Source organism: Dama dama, chromosome 32 (genome assembly GCF_033118175.1).
Source record: "Dama dama isolate Ldn47 chromosome 32, ASM3311817v1, whole genome shotgun sequence".
In the NCBI taxonomy this organism is placed as follows: Eukaryota; Metazoa; Chordata; class Mammalia; order Artiodactyla; family Cervidae; genus Dama; species Dama dama.
The window spans coordinates 8,251,444-8,271,810 of NC_083712.1; the positions used below are offsets into that span (position 1 = coordinate 8,251,444).

Below are 20,367 nucleotides of genomic sequence, written 5' to 3' on the forward strand. Positions count from 1 at the left end.
GACAGCATAGCTGCTGACTGAAATATCTCCTTGTTGGTGCAGACAGAAAAGAGCCGTGAGAAGGTGAAGCACCTCCTTCTTTCACCTGCTGTCATCTCCCAGCATTTCTGCCTTCCTCCTGTATTTCCAGACATCCTCATCCTATCTCTTTTAGCTCAGGTATCACCTTTATGAAGCCCTCTTTCTCTCTTGATTCTTCCACGAAGGTAATTCTCTCCATCTAATTCTCATAGCCTATCACCTATACATTCTCACCTACACCTTGGTCATCTCACTTTCTACTTTCTATCTTTAAAAGTGCTGTGTGATACTGAGCAAGTCCCCTAAATTCTCTGGTCACCAGAGAATTCTCTCTTGCAAAATGAAAGGAGCTGAATGATTCCATCTGAACATCCATGGGGCCTAGAAGGTGAAGGTGACCAAGGGCATCTGGTCTACCCTGGTGACTGAAGACATCTGGTCTATGTAGGACATGGACCTGAAGGGCTGGCAGCAGCTAACCACACTGACAGCAGGTCCTCTGGAACGAAGACCTGAGTGATCACCTTAAGTGGTCTGTTAAGTGACCAGTGCAAGATCTATGCCAGGTGCTATGGGCCAGGATGGCACCAGAAGGGTCATTGCCAATAGCTGCATGCAAAGACAAAGGACTTGAAGGCCTGTACCAGCTGGTTTTAAATGAAGCAGAAGGGAGACCATCCTGGCAGCTTGACTCTACCAGAGGAAGTCTTCCAGACCCTGGTCTTTCCCAGGTCTCCTACTGGCCTCCGAGGAATTGCTGGCAGGTGGGCAGAGGCTCAGGGGGAGCTGGGGCTTGTGGGGGCCTCAGGGAGGTGAGAGTAGCCTCCGTTGGCAACAAACAAGAAAACTAGGACCTTGGTCCCATAGCCACAGGAACACAATTCTGTGCACAGCCCCTAGGCCCCAAACCCAGGACACAGCTGGCTAAGCCTGGGCCTGACCCATGGTCACTGGGAGGCAATGAAAGATGCTGTTTTAGCCACTAAAATTGTGGTAGTCTATCATGTGGAGTGGGTTTTGGGGACCCTGCAACCCCTTGAGTTGTGCAGTGTCTCTGTGTGTGGTGGGCTAGCTCTGTGCATCCTTCATACTTTGGAGGGGACCCAAGTGTTCACCAGACTCTTTGAATGAGAAGACAAGTACCACAGAAAAACTGGGCACAGACAGTGCTGGACAGAGAGGAAAACCCAGAGCCGGCCAAGTGGGGATGAATGAACCCAGGACAATTTCTTCTGAAAACACTGGGCCTCCAGGTCTGGGTGACAGCGGTGAGACTCGGCCACCTCTTCCACTCGCTGAGCCTTCAGGATTCAGGAAAGCCTGGGCGTTTGCCTGGCACATCCACCTCACTGTCAGCAAGCTGATGAGCACTCCTCATATTCTTGAGAGCTTCCTTTGTCTGCATTAATTGGTATAATTTACAGAAAACAAGTGACACGACTGAATAAGCATCCTGCACGATTGTAAAAGATAAGTTGATCTAATTATCATCCAACTGCAATCATGCTGAGAGAATCAGATTATTGTATTTATGCTGACACAGAGACATGATTTATTTGTTTTTGTTTTCTAGACGAGGCATTTTTCTTTTGAAATTAGGATGATCCACAAAACTGATTAACCCCAACTACCCTACCTGTTCAGTTACACCCTTGTTCCTCTGTACCTTCAGGTGTGGTCAGAGAGACTTGTCCTGGTTGGTGGCTCATCCTGGTTGGTGACCTGTCCTGGTCTCCCAGTGAGCTGATAGAAGGGTTTACAGGGATTCTGTGCTGAGACCAGAAAGAATCAAGTAAAAGGTCAAGTCCTATTTGCAAATAAGAAGTTTTCCCTGGAATCCATCAACAGTGTATCCACCTGTTGGGCATGGAAAAGATGTAAATTGTGTATAACTAAAAGATGCAAATCAGAGGTGGAGAAATAACAGAAAATTATGAATCAGCCAATACTTTATTTTTATACTGGCAAATGCGTCGTTAATTAGGAGGCATCTTAATGGAAGAATTACAACCTGGCGAATCAAAAAGTCAGGTGTCCCGCCCAAGGCAGTGGGATGTGCCGGAGAGGAGGCAGCAGGCTGACATCACCTGCTTGCCAGTGACCCCTCAACCCTGTGGTGAAGGGGACACGATTCCCCAGGCTCTGACCTCACCAACGTGACGTCTCAGGGCAGGAGGAAGAGGCAGGGGCGGCGGCTGAGTATGTCTCCATTGAGGGGTAAGTGAAGGCCGTTGTAGGTGTAGATAGGAAGCTGCCACAGCTCCTGCTTCGGGGTGTGGCTGTGTTCTTTTTCCATCTCCATGGGGAAAATGGATCAGCATCCATTCTCAAGGAGGCAGCCCCTGGGGTACAGTAGGCCCATCGTGCTTGGGGGCCCATCCTGGATGGTGGACCTCTCCTGGTTGGTGGCCTGTCCTGGCTGGTGGATTTGTCCTTGTCGGTGGACTTGTCCTGGCTAGTGACCCATCCTGGTCGGTGGACCTGACCTGGCTGGTCACTTCTCCTGGCTGGGCCTCTCCTTGTCCCGGCCTGGTTTGCAGCTCCACTTACCAGCTTTTATTAAGCCTGGGGAGCTTCACAGAAACCAGTCTTAAGATGACAGATCTCCAGAACCAGTAGGGCATCCTTGCTGATTCACCTGCCTCCAGGAGGTTCCACTTAGTGGGACAGACACCTCTTAAGAACACGGTGAGGTGAGGGGGAAGACGAGCCCTGGAGAATGGTGCATCCATGGTGGAAGGAAAGAAATAAAATTATCTTCACCACAGATGATATGACCTTATATGTATAAAACTCTAATGATTACACACACACACACACACAAAACTGTTAAGAGCTAATACGTGAATTCAACAAACTAGTGGGACACAAAATCAATATGAAAAATCAGCTGCATTTCAAAAAAATCAGTTGCATTTCTGTATACTGGCAATGAACAATCTGAAGAGAAAATAAAAACAATTCCATTTATGGGACCATATCTCAATATAATAAAAGCTGTTTATAACAAACTCACAGCCAACATAACATTCAATGGTGAAAAGTTGAAAGCCCTGTCACTAAAATCTGGAACAAGACAAGGATGCCCACTCTTACCACTTCTATTCAACAGAGTGTTGAAGGTCTCACCATAGTAGTCAGACAAGAAAAAGGAAAAGTATACAAACTGGAATGGAAGAGGTAAAATTATCATTATATGCAGGTGGCATGACACTATATACAGAAAACCCTAAAGACTCCACACAGAAACTACTAGAACTGATAATTTCAGCAAAACAACAGGATGCAAGATTAACATATAGAAATTGGTTGCATTTCTTTAGACTTACAATGAAATGTCAGAAAGGGCAAGTAAAACAAACAATTCCTTTTAAAATTGCATTAAAAAAATACTTGACAGAAAACAACAAAATTCTGTAAAGCAATTATCCTTCAATTAAAAAAAAATTTAATTAATTAAAAAAAAAAAACTTTGGAATAAACCTGACCAAGGAGGTGAAAGACTTATATGCTGAGAACTATAAAACATTAATAAAGGAAATTGAAGATGATTCAAAGGAATGGAAAGATAACCCATATTCTTGGATTAGAAGAATTAATATTGCTAAAATGGTCATACTACCTGAAGCAATCTACAGATTGAATGTGATCACCATCAAATTACCCATGACATTTTTCACAGAACTAGAACAGATAATCCTAAATCTTATATGGAACCATAAAAGACCCAGAATTACCAAAGCAATTCTGAGGAAAAACAACAGAGCTGGAGGTATAACCCTCCTGGACTTCAGACAATACTACAAAGCTAGAGTAAAACAGCATGGTACCAGAACAAAACAGATATATGGATCAATGGAACAGAATAGAGAGCCCAGAAATAAAATCCACAAGCCTACAATCAATCTTCAGCAAAGGAGGCAAGAACATGTAATGGAGAAAAGACAGTCTCTTCAGTGTTGGGAAGGCTGGACAACCACATGTAAATCAATGAAGTTAAGGACACACCCTCATACAAAAATACACTCAAAATGTAAGACATGACACCATAAAATTCCATGGACAAACATTCTGTGATATAACTTGTACCATTCAGTCTCCCAAGGCAATAGAAATAAAAGCAAAAATAAACAAATGGGACCCAATCAAACTTATAAGCTTTTGTACTGCAAAGAAACCATCAATAGAACAAAAAGATAGCCTATGGACTGGGAGAAGATATCTGCAAATGACGTGACTGACAAGGGCTTAATTTCCAAAATATATTATACAAACAGCTCCTACAACTCAATATCAAACAACCCAATCAAAAGATGGACAGCAGACCTAAGTAGACATTTCTCCAAAGAAGACATACAAATGGCCAACAGGCATATGAAAAGATGTTCAACATCACCAATTATTAGAGCAATGCAAATCAAAACTACAATAAGGTACCACCTTACACTGCTCAGAATGGCCCTGATTAAAAAGTCTACAATAATAACTACCAGAAAGGGAATGGAAAAAAAAAGGGAACCCTCCTACATTGCTGGCTGGAATGTAAGCTGGTATAGCCACTATGGAAAACTGTATGGAGGTTCCTCAAGAAACTGGAGTTGCCATATTACCCAGTATAAAGAACTCATAATTCAATGACAAGAAGCTAATAATCTAATTCACAAATGGGTAATAACTTCAAGTATGTCTCCAAAGAGGAGAACAGCTAATGAGTACATGGAATGTAAACTGAAACTACCATGCAATGCCTTTTTACACAACCACAAGGATGGCTGTTATCAGAAAAGTGGAAAACAACAAGTACTGGTGGGGACACAGAGAACTCAGTACTTCTGTTTGGCTGGTGGGGATGAAGACAGCACAGCTGCTGTGGACCACAGCCTGGAAGCTCCTCAAAAGGTTAATGTAGAATTACCATCTGACCCAGCTATTCCACTCCCAAGAGAAGTGAAGAAAATGTCCACACACAATTTTGTACGTAATGTTCACAGCAGCATTATTCATAAGAGGAAACAGGGGCAACAACCCAGTGTCCGAGGACAGATGGTAGATAAACAGTGTGGAACATCGTTCAGCCTAAAACAAGGGAGGATAGTCATGATGACCTCGTGATGCTGTGAATGTACTTAATGCTACTGAATCATACACTTCAAGATGGCATATTTATGTTACATATATTTTACCACAATAAAAAATGTATATTTTTATAGGTAGAGACAATGTTGTCCTATAACACTGCATTGACTGGTGCTTTTAAAACTCAATCTCACTGAAAACTGGTGATGGCTTCCACAACAAGAGGAAACAGGATAAATATGTTCTTGATATTATTCCCAAAGTAGAGAAGAAGAAAAACAGAAGAAAACAATAAATAAATTCAATTACTGTAGAATCAAACTACTTAAAACGCACATTTTAATACCCATACAACATTCTTAAACTTTCAGACACATGTAATTTAAAACTTTATAAAAATATATACATATAGCTTCAAACTATACAGTTTATTCAGTTTAACAGAATGTCCATTTTAAAATTTAAGACATATAAAATTTCAAAGAAATTTTCAATTTTATCCCAATTTATCACTTGAAGTCTCAGACTACCTTTACCTACTATGTACAAACATATAAATAAATAATATGGCAGAAATGTCCTCAGAGTTCCCAGGGTCTGGGTTATAAAGAAAACTTAGAAGAGAATTTCATCTCCTCGGTGTATAGGAAGTAAGTCTCAGACCATTTCATACCTGTCTTTTCTCTTTTCTTGTCAAATATTAGCTCTTTTTAAGTAGATGCACTGATTTCATTCATCATTTTTCTCAGGAAGAATATGCGTGATCCAGTAATTAAAGAAAGCTGAGATTACTCGGGCATATTCTGAAAAGTAAAAGGAAAACAGAACAAAAAATAAAATAAAAAGAAAAATTATAAATTATTATTTTGCAACTATTAGTTCTTAGGCCAAAAGTAAATCCTGAATTAATCAAATGAAACACAACTTAGGAGTTGAAATGACACTTATTAGCACACTTGTGAATCCCACAGAAGTATAGGTCAGTCTGGAATGTTTGTATTTCACTTTACAGCGTCACACACAATACTACATGCTTAACACCTGAGCTTGAAAAAACTGCATACGAAGTGAAAGAGAAACGTAAGTTTACATCAAAGGTGGACAAAGCAGCAGGAAGTTAGAAGCATAACTCTAAGTGAGATTAGCTGCAATGAATGGCACTCAGGTTTCAGGAACTGTCCCAGGAGCGGCCCAGCAAAGTGCCTGAGCTGAGGGCACGGCCCCTAGTTTCAGGCCTTGCTCCTTATAAAGACGCTCATGGCAGGGAATGCCAGGTCCAAGGCTCCAACCCCAAGAGTTGGACCTCGGTGCCCATGGGGCAGCTGACTGCTGCTGAGGCTGAGATGCATTTCTGAGAAGAGGCTGGGACTGTGGGCCGGGGTCCATCTCGTGCTCCATACAGAAGTGTGCCAAGCTGCCTCCAAACGCATGGTCTGTCCTGCCCCAGGCCAGCCCCCTGGCCCCCCAGCCTCATGCAATGATGATGCCTAAAGTGGACACAGAGGACTCAGGAGGTTCAGGGCGGGGGTGCCCGCTGGGCTTCATGGTGTGCAGAGCACGATACAAGCCCCACAGATGGTGACTGTATGTGCATGCAGATGACAGAATGTGGTATGCCAGACCAACTGTAGAAATACATGCACTGGCTGTGGGATATGCTGCCACACCCAGTTGATGAAACACCCACAGACTAGGAAAACTAACTGCTGAGGCAGCGGAGAGAGAAAGGGCCTGGCGTCTGCTATTGAAATGTTACTATTTCCAGGCTGATCCCATCGACAGCAGAGACGTAGCTACTGACTAAGCTTCATAAGTTAGTTGTATGAAAATGAAAACAAGTGCAGAATTCTAAAGCCGACTGAATTAAATGGAACCAATATTTGAAAATAAAGCTTCACCATTTGTAAGATTTCATTTTATAAAGTAGCATGACATGGAAACACTTCTAATGCATATCCTACACAGACACACTAAAAAGGAATTTATTTTCAGAGAAGTGCTTCAAACCTAAATTTTAGTTCCATCAACTGGTTAAATAAATGCTTCCAGGCAAAACTTGTCCAATGATTTTCACTAAAGCCCCCAGCGCTGCCCCTGTTCCCCTGACGCATCTCAGCCATGTGCAGGGAGCACCTTCAGTGTGAGGAACTCAGCTGGGCTGTAAATCATTTGTTTTCAAATCTTATAAAAATACTGTATTAGTTTAACTTAATAAAACTGGCTTTTTGCAAAAACTTCCTTATGGAAGTAAAAATGCTAAAATACTGAATACAGTGGGCCCGACAACCAGCAGGAAGGAAGAATGCAGACATGCAGTCATGGAATTGGGGTCCTGAGAGGCCAGGGCCCTGGGTCCCCCCGGCCACTGGTGGGAGTCCGGCTCTCGAGCACTCAGCCCACACCTCAGGACCTCCTTTTGGAGCTGCTCCCGTAAGAAGCGCACCCATTCCCTTCCTTGGCGCACACACCCTCGAAGGCGCCATCTTCACCCCCCAGCTCCCCACTTCACACTCCAGATCCCACCAAGACAAAGCCCCTGTCCCCTAGGCCCCACACTGCTCCAAGAAGGGGACTGGCAGCAGCTTGCCGGGGCATGAGCCCCACCCTGGACACAGACAGGCACCTCCAGATAGTCCCGGACCCTCTAACTGCCTCTCCTGCTCATGATGAGCTCAGGCCAAAGAGGGCCCTCGCTCGGGCAGCAGGGAAACCCAAGTCCACCTTCACACCTGGCCCAAATCTGACCACGCCTGGGGATGGCCCTCTTGCCGGGAGCATGACCAAAGACCCGCTGCCCCCAACCTCTTCTCTGTACTGAGCGCGATGGCCCAAGAGGCCCTGCCCAGCACAGCCACATGCCACAGGCCTCCCAGTGGCCCCGTCTCCCAGGACGAAGGCCAACACACTCAGCAGGCCCCCCAAGGCCTGATGCGACCAGGCCTCGGCTCCTCTCCCACCCTCTCCTGCTCACCCTGTGTCTCCTCCAGGGGTGCAGCTGTACAAAGCACACCTCACTGACGTCCCCGTCCCCACGAGGACATGACCCTGAAGGGCAGGGAGCTCCTCTGCTCTCTCCACTGAGGGTCTGCGGCAGGGCCAGTGTCACAGCAGGGGCAGATAAGGCCCCTCACGGATCAGCTCTGGATCAAAGTGGAGGCAGGTCCTCCTGAGGACCCTGACTCACAGGGGCTTGTCAATCCCCCGTCCACCTGCTAACTGTATCAGTGCCACACTGCTTTACTGTCGGCTTTACTATCAGCTTTACTGTTATTTCATGTGACGAAACGTGGCACGTAGCTTTTTCAACACGTTGGCCTGACTCCTCAGCTGTACTCTGAGGCTTCCAAGGAGGAAAGCCGTGCACTGCACTCACCTGGAGACCACTGCCCTAAGGTGACCTGCAGGAGCTTCCGCCCACTCAGCTGGCTGGCTGTCTTAATGCCTGTCTGGGTCTGACAGGGGCCCTGCCCCACGCTGCTCCCAAACAGTCCTGATCCTCTGATCCTCAGTGTCTGCAGACTTCAGTGGCCTGAACATTCCCACTGAGGCCCATTTCAAGCCACCAATGTGAAGGCCCCACCCCACGGTGCTGTGAACACACAAGCACGGTCAGCCCCAGTGCCTGACAGTTTGCATGGAACAGGTATCCAGCAAAGGTTGAGGAAGTAAACAAAAGAGAAATCGTCTAATGGTTCAACTCCCCCTTTTAACTTCAGGGGTTCAGGAAGGCAGACCAACATACCCAGGGGACAGAAAATGGACCATCTTCAAATCTAGCAGAGGAAAAAGAAAAGGGAAAAGAAATGAACTCTTCCACTTACATTTAAACCAGTAAAAATTCAGTCCTAAGAGTGGATCTCATAAGTCTGGAAAAGTAGACTGCACATGAATGTCTGCATATATCAGGAGATATTTTTACAGCAAGAGAGATGCAAGGAGCATAGCCCTCTGTGGGAACCTACTCCTCAAGCATATGTGCAGCCTTACATTTTCTGATACAGGACTGTTTTGGTGGAGAAAGTTTTTCAGAGGTGAACCCGAGACAAGTTTCTAAAGCAGCACAATGAACCAAAGGCATAATGAACAGAGCACATACCGGGTGGCATCCTGCAGTGTTCCGGGAACACATCCAGGGCACTCTTCAATCTCTTGGTGTCGTGCAAAAGTAGCAGTGTTTTCATGTGATCCAGAATGAATACGTCTGAGGGGGACACACTGTGAGTTTCTAGTTGTTTAAATAGCTCGTTGGTACTTTCCATAAAGACACCAGAATTGGAATCCCTGGAGACATCTAAACAAAGACAGGGTCACTGAGAATTGCGTTTTTACTCTTGTAAGCTGAAGATAAGCTTTCACCTCTTAAAGAAAGCCTCAAACTTATATTTCCACTTAAGAATGATGTGTTTGGGATACAAAAAGTTGCCATGAGGGACAATCAGCACAGAACTCTGAAAAGTAAACAACAAAATACAATTATTGAAGCGCAGTGGAAACATGGCATGTGTTAAGGCACTGACTCGTAAAGCAGCTTGGGTGTCCTGTGTCCTAGAAGTCACACACAGAGCACAGGGAACAGACACCACACCAAGCATCAGGGACTGCAGAGAACAAACCTGCTGGGTGTCTGCTATGCTTCGGGGAAGCCCAGGAGGTGACCATGGCTCTTCTGTTGCCCACAAGCCACAGCGCCCTCCCCATTGTGTCGGGCTGAGGCTGTTTCTGCACTAGCCCCAGCTGGCACTCATAGAATGTCCAGAGCCTGTGGCCTTTACCAGCTCTGAAAATCTCCTGGCTGCCACCTCTTCCCATCCCACTGCCCAGTACCATGGGCGAGCCTCTTTCTGACTTATGTGGCTGCTACGCCTAGGAGCTCCGTTTGGTTATCCTAATAGGTTCAAAATTTCTGGTGAAAGTCTCTGATTTGTATCCTTGTCCACCTTCTCCCCACTTCTTGGACATCTCGGTCAGCTATTTTAGATCTGCCGTCTGGTAACAGCAGCGTCTCTACCCCGTGGCCCCTTTCTACTAAGCTGTTCCTCATGGTTTAGGTCATGCCATCCTGTCTCTTGCTGCACCTGACACACTCCATCGAATACACGAGAAACTCTCAGGAGCTTGGCTCACGGCATTCTCCTGCCTCTGCTTGGCAGACAGAGAAGGGGCAGGCCATCGACAGAGCCGACAGCGGGGGATTGCATGTATGGCCGGCAGAGGTCCAGCTGCACCTGAGCACGTGGCCAGTGTGCTGCATGGGAGGGTCAGTTTAGCCGTCTGCTCGGTCCCCGAGACGCCAGAGGTGGCCCTCCCCCCATCCCACAGCTCAGGGCTGGGCCACAGCTTCAAAGGGGACCAGTGCGGCTCTGCTTCTGATCTGCAACCTTCCTTTGTCAGAGCTGCCAACTCTGGGCCCTCCACCTTCCTTCCCAGACCTGGGCAGCCCCAGGGCTCTGCTAGTCGGCCTGCTCCCCAGGGCTGCACTGCCCCTTCCCCTGGACCCTCACTCAAGCCCATCTGGACGGGCAAACATCTGAGGGGCAGAGCACAAACACCCGATGGGTGGAGGGCAAGCACCTGGAGAGAGGAGGAAAGCAGGCGTCTGGCTCCCCTGGCCTGTGCTGCGCCTCCTCTGGTACCTGCCCTTGGCCTCCTCAGCAGCTCCTGAAACCCCAAGTTCACCTTACACATCAGGCTCCTTGGCAAGAGGGTTGTCTGCCAGAAGCCACTCTCTTAGGCAGAGAGATCATCTAATGAAATCTCTCTAAATCCTATTTCTGTTCTGCAGTGTATCTGTCACGTCCTCCTATTAGTGTCACGTGGATATTTGCTAAGGATGTTTTCAACTTATTATCAATATAAAGTGTGGGTAAACAAACAAAGAGAGAAAGGGTTAATCTTCTTGGTTAAAATGGATCCACTAAGCACGGTATTTTTGCATCACTGTTTAAGTCCATTCTTTACCCCTCCGTTTTACCCCTCCCCTTTATTATATAGTCAACGTTTCTCATCTCGTTTGTGCTACAGTCTGGACGCACTAAGCCACCACACTGCCAGAATCCACCAGGGACAGACCAGAACCAGGGGAGGTGGAAGGCACCTCAGCACTCTGCTCTTGGCTCCTGATCCTCAGGGCTGCTGTCAGAGTCCACACAAAGGTAAGTAATCAGCACCCATCAGAACAACTCCAGAATAAATTTCATGTCCTACATCAGTACAAATAGTGCTCAAGTATCCTGAACACAGGAAAATTTCAAATCACTGAGTCACACATTGGGGAGCAAATCAATGTGTATACTTCCTTCACGACTCTACCAGCTGATGAAAACGACCAAAAGTTCATCAGTCCAACCTGGATTTATATTCTCTGTAGACATACAGCTGAGAATACCAACATATTCAGAGAAATGAGGATGAGGAGACCACACTCATCCAGACCCACACCACTGGCTGTTAACCCTGGTAAGCCTCAAGCAGGGGGTCAGCCCAGATCTTTGGTGGGATGAATTTAAATATTTGCATTTTTGCCTCAAAACTAACAACTTATTTTGAATACTGAATATTTTAATGTATTTTGTATTTTAAACTTTTAGACATTTTACATTTGCTCATTTTTTCCAATTGAGTGGATGCCATTATTCAACAGAACAATAGGAAAAAACATACCATCATAAAAATAAATTTCTTGTGTTGACTTCAAAAAGTTCAGGATACCATCTGCCTTTTCATTGGTACTTTTCACTTCTTCCTCCTCAGCGTCCGGGACTCTGCCCTCCTCCAGGGGCAGGATCCTCTCCTCCGCAGCGCCCGCAGCCCCGCCCCCCGTGGCCCCTCCAGCACACTGTCCATCAGTCACTGGCACATCCTCCTGCTCACTGCTGGTCTCCTCAGGCTGGTACATGAAGTGCACGCCAGAGGCTCCTGTTAGTGAGCCAGCTGCTTTCTTCCTTTGCATTTGCTGCTTCTTTTTGAGTTTCCTTTTTTTATTTTTGCTTATTGTGGGGCCATCTGTGTGCCGTGGCTGCAATTTTTCTTGCAGAAGACTCTGCTGTTTCTCTGATTCTGCTGGTTCTACATGGATGTTATTGGGATTTTTAAATTTTTTCTTTGATTTATGCTTTCTAATTCTTCTTCTCTTTGGCAGATCGTGAAGATCCTGATCTATAAAAACAAAAATTCAAACACAACAATTTTCTGTAAAGGGAATCATAACAAACTCACTAGGCTAAATAAATTTTCCATTAGGATTTTATAAATTTAGTAGAAAAGGAACTTAAGACATTTACTTCAGTGATTATTAATTTTATTCAAACCAAGTACACTATCAAGGATCCTGGGATTTACCATAAAGTAAATTAACAACCTACTTGTTCTTCCAAAAAAGGTGTGTGTGTATGTCTGTATTTATTCATTATTGCAATCATGACATATGGTGTGATTTTAAGGATGTAAGAGCTGTTGCAATTTTATCCAGAGTAAAATTTCACTCCTAGTTTTGGGGGAAAAACCATGAATTCTTATGCTTTCTAAGTGTGCTTTAGTAACTTCTAAAGAGTTACTTGTGTGTGGGGATGAGAAGAAAAGTGATGACTGAACCATCCCAGCCAGCAATGGGGCACACCTGAATGAAGGGGAGATCTGGGCTCTCGGAGAAGTTGAAGGTCTGGAGTAGACATGTGGCGGCAAGGCCTGCGGGAGGACGTGGGGCCTGAGAGGAATCACCCCGCCAGTGCTGCCCTGGCCATCCCATCTTGGCACCCTGGCGGCAGTGCGTGCCCCGTGCACACTCAGCACACAGCCACTCTGCTCCAGAGGACCAAGGGCAGCGGTGCTGCCACCCACACTCAGAGGCTCTTACTGGTGATCCCCGGGCCCCCCACAGGCCGTGGTGAGACTTCTGAAACACTGTGTCACCCCATGGAACGGAAAGCCCTCTCCCTGAAAGCCCCACTCTGGAGCCTCGATCTGCCACTGATGTCAGACGGAAGGTGTCATGGGGTCCTTGCGCTGCAGTTCTCGTGACGAGAGGCTCAAGACTCAGAGCCCACGGCTCACCCCTGCAGTCCCCGAGGCTGTGGCCGCCCTTGTTCTGAGCTCCGCATCCATCTAGGCACCCACATGCCTCCCTGCCACTCCCTGTGACATGGAGGCCCCGCCCTGCAGCCAGGAGCGGTCACCACATCAGGCACTGCTGCTAGAGACAGGCAAAGAGTCCTCCCTGACCTCTGGTCCTTGATTTTCTCTTGATGCACATGACAGCTGAAAACCTGTTGCTGCCTGGAACTTCGCGTGAAGCCCAAATCACTGTTCATAAAGTCATGACATGACAGTCATGTATGTAGTCCCACACAAGCTGTATTTTCTCTCTCTCCTCAATCAGAGTGGATGACTAAGCACAGCACCTTCCTATTTCATTTGAAAGGTGATATTAACTGACATTAGGGACCTGCTTAGTGTAACAGACAGGCCACAGCTGATTCATGAGCACCTCCAAATGGCTGGCCCTTGAGTTGGTCTTGTAAAATATTAATGTTTGAAAAATGACAGCAGCTTGTGAAAATTTTTTAATTTTCCAGGTTCAGTTAAAAAAAGGAAACATCAAATTTCTCTTCATTAGGATCCATTTTTGCCTTTATTGATTTGGAAAAAAGTCACCTATAGGATGCTCCATCATGTCACGGTAAAGCCGTCTGGGGACCAGTGTGCAGTCATTTGGGGGCATCCTTACTGTCTACCAAGAGTGGTACCCAGGGACCTGCTCTCATCTCTCCCCACCATCTGCATTCTCCAGGCCCGTCCAGCCGAGCCAGTCACCGACGTCATCCTCCAGTCATTTCTCTCCCCAAGCAGTTACAGCGCAGCATGAATGCTGCCCTGTGAAGATGGTGAGCCGTCAGCCTACTACCCTGACTATAAAACAGGGATCCGAGGAGGAGGATGTGGCAAAAAATGCTGTAAAATGTGAGCGTATCATACTTTTTAATATAACTGTGGGTGTGGACTTCTTAAGAGGAAACCAACACGATACTGAGACAGTGAAGGTTCAGAGGCTGGAGGTTAGCTGTGGTCTCTGGGTGCTGTGACTGTAGGTTGTTTCCTTCACTGTACTGTTCTGATTTCCAACGGTAAGACACTGAGCAGATACAGCTTTCACAATAAGGAAAATTGACCATTTTAAACTTAGCGAAATTATAACAACTGAAAACATATGGGATGCCACTAAACTCTACTTAAAGGCAAATTTATAATCTTAAATATGTCAGGAAAGAAAAAAGGCTAAAAATCAATGATATAAGCAAGAAGCTGGAAAAACACAACTTAAACCTGATGAAAGTAGAAGAAATAACAATATGAGGCACAGAAAAGAAAGAAAGAGGAAAGGAAAATTCCACAGAGAGGCAGTAGCCAGCACTGACACTGTGAAGACAGACAAACAGCACCAGACAGGACGGGACGGGCAGAGGAGATGTAAACAGAGTCTCGGTGAAGGCGTGTGTTAACACCCTGCCTGTGGACTCTAAATGGCCAGGAAGATGACCCTGTGAACAGCTCAATACAGATACATCAGCGAGCAATCCCACAGCCAGCTACAAACCTAGGTGGAGTCACCTGACTTCTGGGAAACCTTTAACAAAGAAACAAACGCCAAACACACAAAACATTTCCAGAGAACAGTAACAGTGACAGCGACAGTGACAGTGCTTTGTGAGGACAGCACAGTGTTCATTTCAAAACCAGAGGAGGGCTCCGCAGGAAGGGAAGCCTGCAGGCCAGCCCTCCCATAAACCTCAACACTAGAAAAACACGACTTCTAAACAAAGTATCAGCTGATGGACTGCAGCAGCATGAAGTACTCAATCAGCAGTAGCATCACTACATCAGGGAAAGGCTGCAAACCAGAAATGGAGGGGAAATGCGAAACGTGACTGAGGGTGAGAAAAGCCCTCCCCCTGCCAGCTCTGAAGAAGGCCCGGGCAGGGCAAGAGGGGAGCAGGAGGAGTGTCAGAGGTGGGAGGAGGAGCTCCTGGGACACCAGCCTGACGGCACCTCCATGCATCTCCGTAAGCCCAGAAGGCCCCAGGCCCTACAGACCGGCTGCGGGGGAGCCTGCAGACACACAGGCGGGACAACCTGCCCAGCAACCAGGGTGGCAAGACGACACCCAGAGCACCAAGTGTGGCGCACCCACCGGGACAAGAACTGCAGCCCCAGAGCAGCAGGGCACCTTGCTGCCCCTCTCCATGAGGGCTCCAGACAAGAATGAAACCTGCTAATAACTCTAAGTGTGACTGCTGGGTCCACGAGTGACTGCAGTGTGTGTGGACTGCGGCCCTGGATCAGAGAGAGTCTCCACTGAGAGCCTACCTCGGTCTCTGTCTCAACTTTGGGTGCATCTGGTGAAAGTCGCACCTTCTCAGTCAAACAGAGTGCCCATTCTGCTCCGCACCTGGGAAGCTCTAGAAAGCACACATCAAGATTTCTTCAGCCCAGACAGAGTCAATAAGATCTGAAATCTGATCTGCCTCAGAACTGCGGCCTAAATCTGTCAAAACACATTGAAAGGATGGTTGTTTAACTCACAGTGAATCCACATTAGAATTGTGCACTGAGCTCATGCTTCCAAAAGCCACGAAGTTAATAACTATTTCAACTGGAGCTTGCTATTAGAATAATAATCATAATAGCCTCCCATAAAAATGACTTGATTTTAATGACTTTGCAGCTTGATCTGAACACAAAAACCATGTCAATACAGTCAAACCACTTGTAATTATGAACGAGGAGAGAGGACTGGTGCTTTCTTACCAGCTGTTTTTATAAATATTCAACTTGGTCATCAAATATTGACTGAAGACTTAACTCCAGCAGGCGCCAGTGCCTTAGGGAATTAAGAGCTGGCAGTTCTCACATTTGTACAAGCTTTGCAACAAACCCAATCTGATTGGCACGGCGAGCGTGGGGTTTGCCAGTGCAGGATTATTACCATCAGGTAGCCAAGGAAACAGGTTGGAGAAGCAAAGAAGGCCACACGTACATTCAGCAGTGGGGTCGCAGACCCCAGGCCCTTCCCGCACCCCCAGCCACCTGGCAAGTTGGGGCTCCAGCCCCCAAGAGTTGGAGGTGAGGCTGCGAGAGCAAGAAAGTTGTAGAAATAATCAGGTACTGGATGGAAGGCAAGGGGGGGGGCGGGGGGCACCTGCATTTCTGAAGTGGGTGTGGGGTCAAGAAGGCTAAGAGAGGAAGTGGGGAAGGACGTTGTGAAGGAGAGGCACCCACGCTGGGGTGATTGGCAGAGGGCCGCAGGAAGCTGGGACCTCCCCTGACCTGACACTGCCCGCTGGCTGCATGAGGGGCAGATCAGAACAGGGTGACAGCAGTCGTGGCACGTCTCAGATGGACACAGGATGTGTGTGAGGTCAGTGAATGAGACACCAACCACTGCACAGCTGGGCCCCAGCAGGACTGACCAGCAAGAACAGGACTGGCAGGAGCAGACAGGAGCCCAGGGCGCAGGAACCCAGGGGCTGTTTCTGCAGGCAGGGCGGAGGTCATGGGAGGAGCCCACAGGAGCCCCATGAGGGGCTCCGTGTCTGCCAGAGCCCGCTGGCCCTCTACTGAGAGCCGCATGGCCAGGGGGCCACTCCTGTCACAAACAACACAGCGGGGGTTGTTGAAAGTGACAGAAGGGGGCGTGAGAACCCTGAGCGGAAGAAACCACGCCACAGATGTCAGCGGAGGAATTAAAACCAAAGCAAGGGAGATTTCGTAGGAAATCTGGAAAAGGAAGACATCTACAGAGGAAGATCCAAAACAAAAGCCTAGCAAGGAGGGACTGGGAAACAGCCTGGACAGCAGGCGGTGGGAGAGTATAGAAAAGACACCTGGGGGCACCTCACAATCACTGAAACCACACACCTGAAAACAGATACCAGGGTGCTGGCTCCCAGCAGGGAGCATAACTGTCACAGTGACAACAGCGTTCATATGCCAAGGGCTTACCGAGCACCAGGGAAAATTCTAGATAGCTTTCAACGTGGGAAAGGGGAGCCTAGTTATAAACAAGTTGCTTACATAACACAGATTTCAGCTACTTTAAAAAAATGATATAAGTACATTTATATGCAATGAAATGGAAAAAAAAATCTCCATAACACACCAAGTGTGGAAAGTTGTTTATAATGCAGGACATATAATATGTACTTTTATAAAAGCTGCATGTGCACATATAACATGTACAGGGAGAATTTTCAAAAAATGTTTACTGAGATCTTGCCCTGGTGGTCTTAGGTAATGTTTTACTTCCTGTGTGTTTTCTATAATGCTTGACTTGTCTATAGTAAGTGTTTCTGTAGTCCAGAAAAACAAAATACTTTTCTTTAAAAAAAAAAGGATTGGTGTAACAGAGAAGAAAAGGCCCTTTCCTAGAGGCTGGCCTGGTTTTCAGTTCATAAGAAAGTTGAGGTTTCTATTTCTGTGTAGAACATATGAATGTAACGTCTCTCTGTAGAGGTCCCAGAACTTCACCTGCTGGCAGTGGCAGGCAGGGACTCCTCCTTTGCAGGATGAATAAAGGATCTTTACAAAGCTGCTAAGGCACTGTTATGACGGCAGGACGTGAATGCCTACAGGGGAGGGACGTGCCTCTGGCTGCACGGGGTCTGACAAACCAGGGGTCTGGACAAGGCCTGAGGCAAGGAGGGGGCTGGCCTTGGGGGTCACCAGCAGGCCTGCCACCTGTACCCAGGCTGAGCCAGGGGAGGCAGGACGCCGTGGGCACAGATGGGGCAATGACCTGCCCTGACGCTTCCTCCTCAACTTCTTTAGAAGTAACTTCTGAACTGACTTAACAGTGCTGTGCATCCAAACAGACAAAAATGGTGGACACTGTCCCATGGGACTTTTCCTCTTTTCTGACTCCAGTCCTCACACTCTCTGCTTAAATTGCCAGCAACAAGACTGTGGAGCTTTTGGTCTCCCGGAAGGACACCCCTCTAGCTTAGCAGTGCACCCGGAAGGGTCTCAGCTGGGGCGCCGTGCACAGGCCCGCCTGGGAGGCTTGGGGGTGGAACTCGCTGCGGCAGCAGCTCCAGGGTGAGTCCGCACTTTGTTATTAAACACCCGAGGTACACAGTGAGTATGTCACCAAAAGCGATTTATCTTTATAAGGACATAGCTTAATTTTCTAATGAAACAATCTATTTTTCCAATAATTATATTCGAAAGATTTTCAACAGGGCTTAAAAAGATAAATATATCAATCCCTAACTATCTCATTTTTGATTTTATGGTTTCTGATTCTTAGGAAGTCAGAAAGATCAATCTAGTAGAAAATCATATTTTCTTAATATGCAAACTAATTAAGGCGTATGGTATAGAGTTTCTTAGTTTATTACTTGTTAAAAACCATCTGGGGAAAATTTTATCTGAAAATTGCAAGTTCCTCTTAAGGAAGCTTTAAAATGATAAATTAAGGGGGGAGTTTTAAGGCATGAATGTGACATGCAGCCTCCGCACCACCCCCAGCGCACCTCCTTCACTCATAAAACATCTGACAGCATTGTTCAATTTTCTACCAGACATGCAACCTAAGTTATTTCCATGATTACAAAACTGATAACAATCTTGGAAATTCTGAAAAAAATTGGAAAGTAAAGAAAAAAGTTCACTTAATAAGAGAAGCACTTTCGAGCTTGGACATATTAATGCCAGACTTCTCCTGATGTGTAATGTGTTAACAATGGGGCTGAGATCACACCCCAACCTGAGTCCGCTCCCAACCTGAGCTGGTGCTGTTATGCATCTTCACAAGTGTCTCTAATGATTGCAGACCACATGGCCATGTGACACGCACCTTCATTAAAGTTCACGTGTAGTTACGACCCTGGAAGTCCCTGAGGGCTGCTGGCCGTCTTACCTCCTGTGTCCTCACTACTGGAAGAGCTCTCTGAACTTGAGCAGCTCGGGGGCTCCCGTGGAGGGGGGACCCACCCCTCGGGAGGCAGGCCCACGGTATAGAGCCGCCGCGTGGGCTGGACTCGAGTGTCACCACCTGCAGGAAGAGGCATAGACAGATGCCGTCAGACGTCCACGTGCCGAGCAGCTTCTCCAGTCACTGAAGACGGGAAGCCACAGCCATAACTGCCGACTTTAGTAAGCCAAGCATTTTACCAGAACAGCCACTCAGCTATATAACCAGTCAGGAAAAAGGAACGAGCTATGATTATTTAAATTTACTTTAAGTTACTTTATTATATAAACGTCTGAGTTTTTATGATATGATATAAAAACATAATTAATTCATGAATAAGAAGCAGAAAACAAAAAGACTCCACATAAGTGGAGTCTATCATTATCATAATATCAATCTCAACATTGAGGTGCCTAACCTTTTGGAACTTTTTCTCTGTAAATACTAACAGGTACACACTGTGTGTCTGCACATACACCCACACAGACACACACTTAATAGGATCACATGACTCGATGGACATGAGTTTGGGTAAACTCTGGGAGTTGGTGATGGACAGAGGCCTGGCGTGCTGTGATTCATGGGGTCGCAAAGAGTCGGACATGACTGAGCGACTGAACTGAACTGAACACATATTTTATCATTGTACATGTATATATTATATGTATAATATCTTTCAAAAGTGAACATGATAAAATATTAAGATACATTTAAACCTACTTGCTCTTAATGGCTACATGATGTTCCATGTTATTGGCAAATTCAACTGTAATTTAACCACTGTCTTAAATTTTGCATATAGAAATTGACTCTAAATTTTCACTATCAGAAGTGGCTGCCATGACCATCCAGGGTATATAAAACTTTGCACAGTTGACCTCGTGGTTCCAGTAAATAAACTCCTGGAAGTGGGCTGCTGGTCTGCACGGTCCAGAGCAGCAGCAGTGCTGCTCCCCACACCCTCTCAGCATGGGGTAGGATCAGCACTTCCATCTCCACAACTTCACTCAATATATGGCAAAGTAACCTTTACCTAACACAAGGGGATATCCCAACTACTCTTTCAAAGAAAAATGAATATTTTATAAATGACAATGACAAGGACTGAGAGAAATCACTACTGCACATATAACAGAATGTGTGGTTTCAAGACATTTAAATTGTAAAAGCCTTGAAACATTGTCAAATGCTTCTGCCATCAGGGTATTTCACTTTTGTGAAGCTAAGGTGCAAGAACCGTAGTTCTTACGTTAGGCTTATCCGCCTGGTTGATTAATGACTGAGTTGTTTCCACCGGGATCAAGGGC

The 20,367-nt window shown here is 46.4% G+C and overlaps 1 protein-coding gene and 1 long non-coding RNA gene across 4 annotated transcripts in view; both read right to left on the reverse strand.

Moving 5' to 3' along the window:
- The window catches only part of LOC133050334 (uncharacterized), a 35,043-nt gene extending 33,338 nt beyond the window's left edge, over positions 1-1,705 (reverse strand). The window contains exon 1 of the long non-coding RNA XR_009691597.1: positions 1,688-1,705. This is a non-coding gene — a long non-coding RNA (uncharacterized LOC133050334). The remainder of the gene's footprint in view (positions 1-1,687) is intronic.
- A 247-nt stretch (positions 1,706-1,952) lies between these two features.
- The window catches only part of ERICH1 (glutamate rich 1), a 38,881-nt gene continuing 20,466 nt past the window's right edge, over positions 1,953-20,367 (reverse strand). The window contains exons 3-7 of one of the 3 annotated variants that reach the window (XR_009691595.1): positions 19,007-19,141; positions 11,758-12,252; positions 9,194-9,388; positions 5,771-5,900; positions 1,953-2,733 (exon numbers count right to left, since the gene is read on the reverse strand). Coding sequence is in view for 1 of the 3 variants with exons in the window: in XM_061134487.1 (XP_060990470.1) it covers positions 5,827-5,900; positions 9,194-9,388; positions 11,758-12,252; positions 19,007-19,141 (899 nt within the window). In the remaining 2 variants the exon portion in view is untranslated. Of the gene's footprint in view, positions 2,734-2,894; positions 5,901-9,193; positions 9,389-11,757; positions 12,253-19,006; positions 19,142-20,367 lie in introns of those variants that run through there. The other 2 variants (XR_009691596.1, XM_061134487.1) reach the window with 2 other exon arrangements.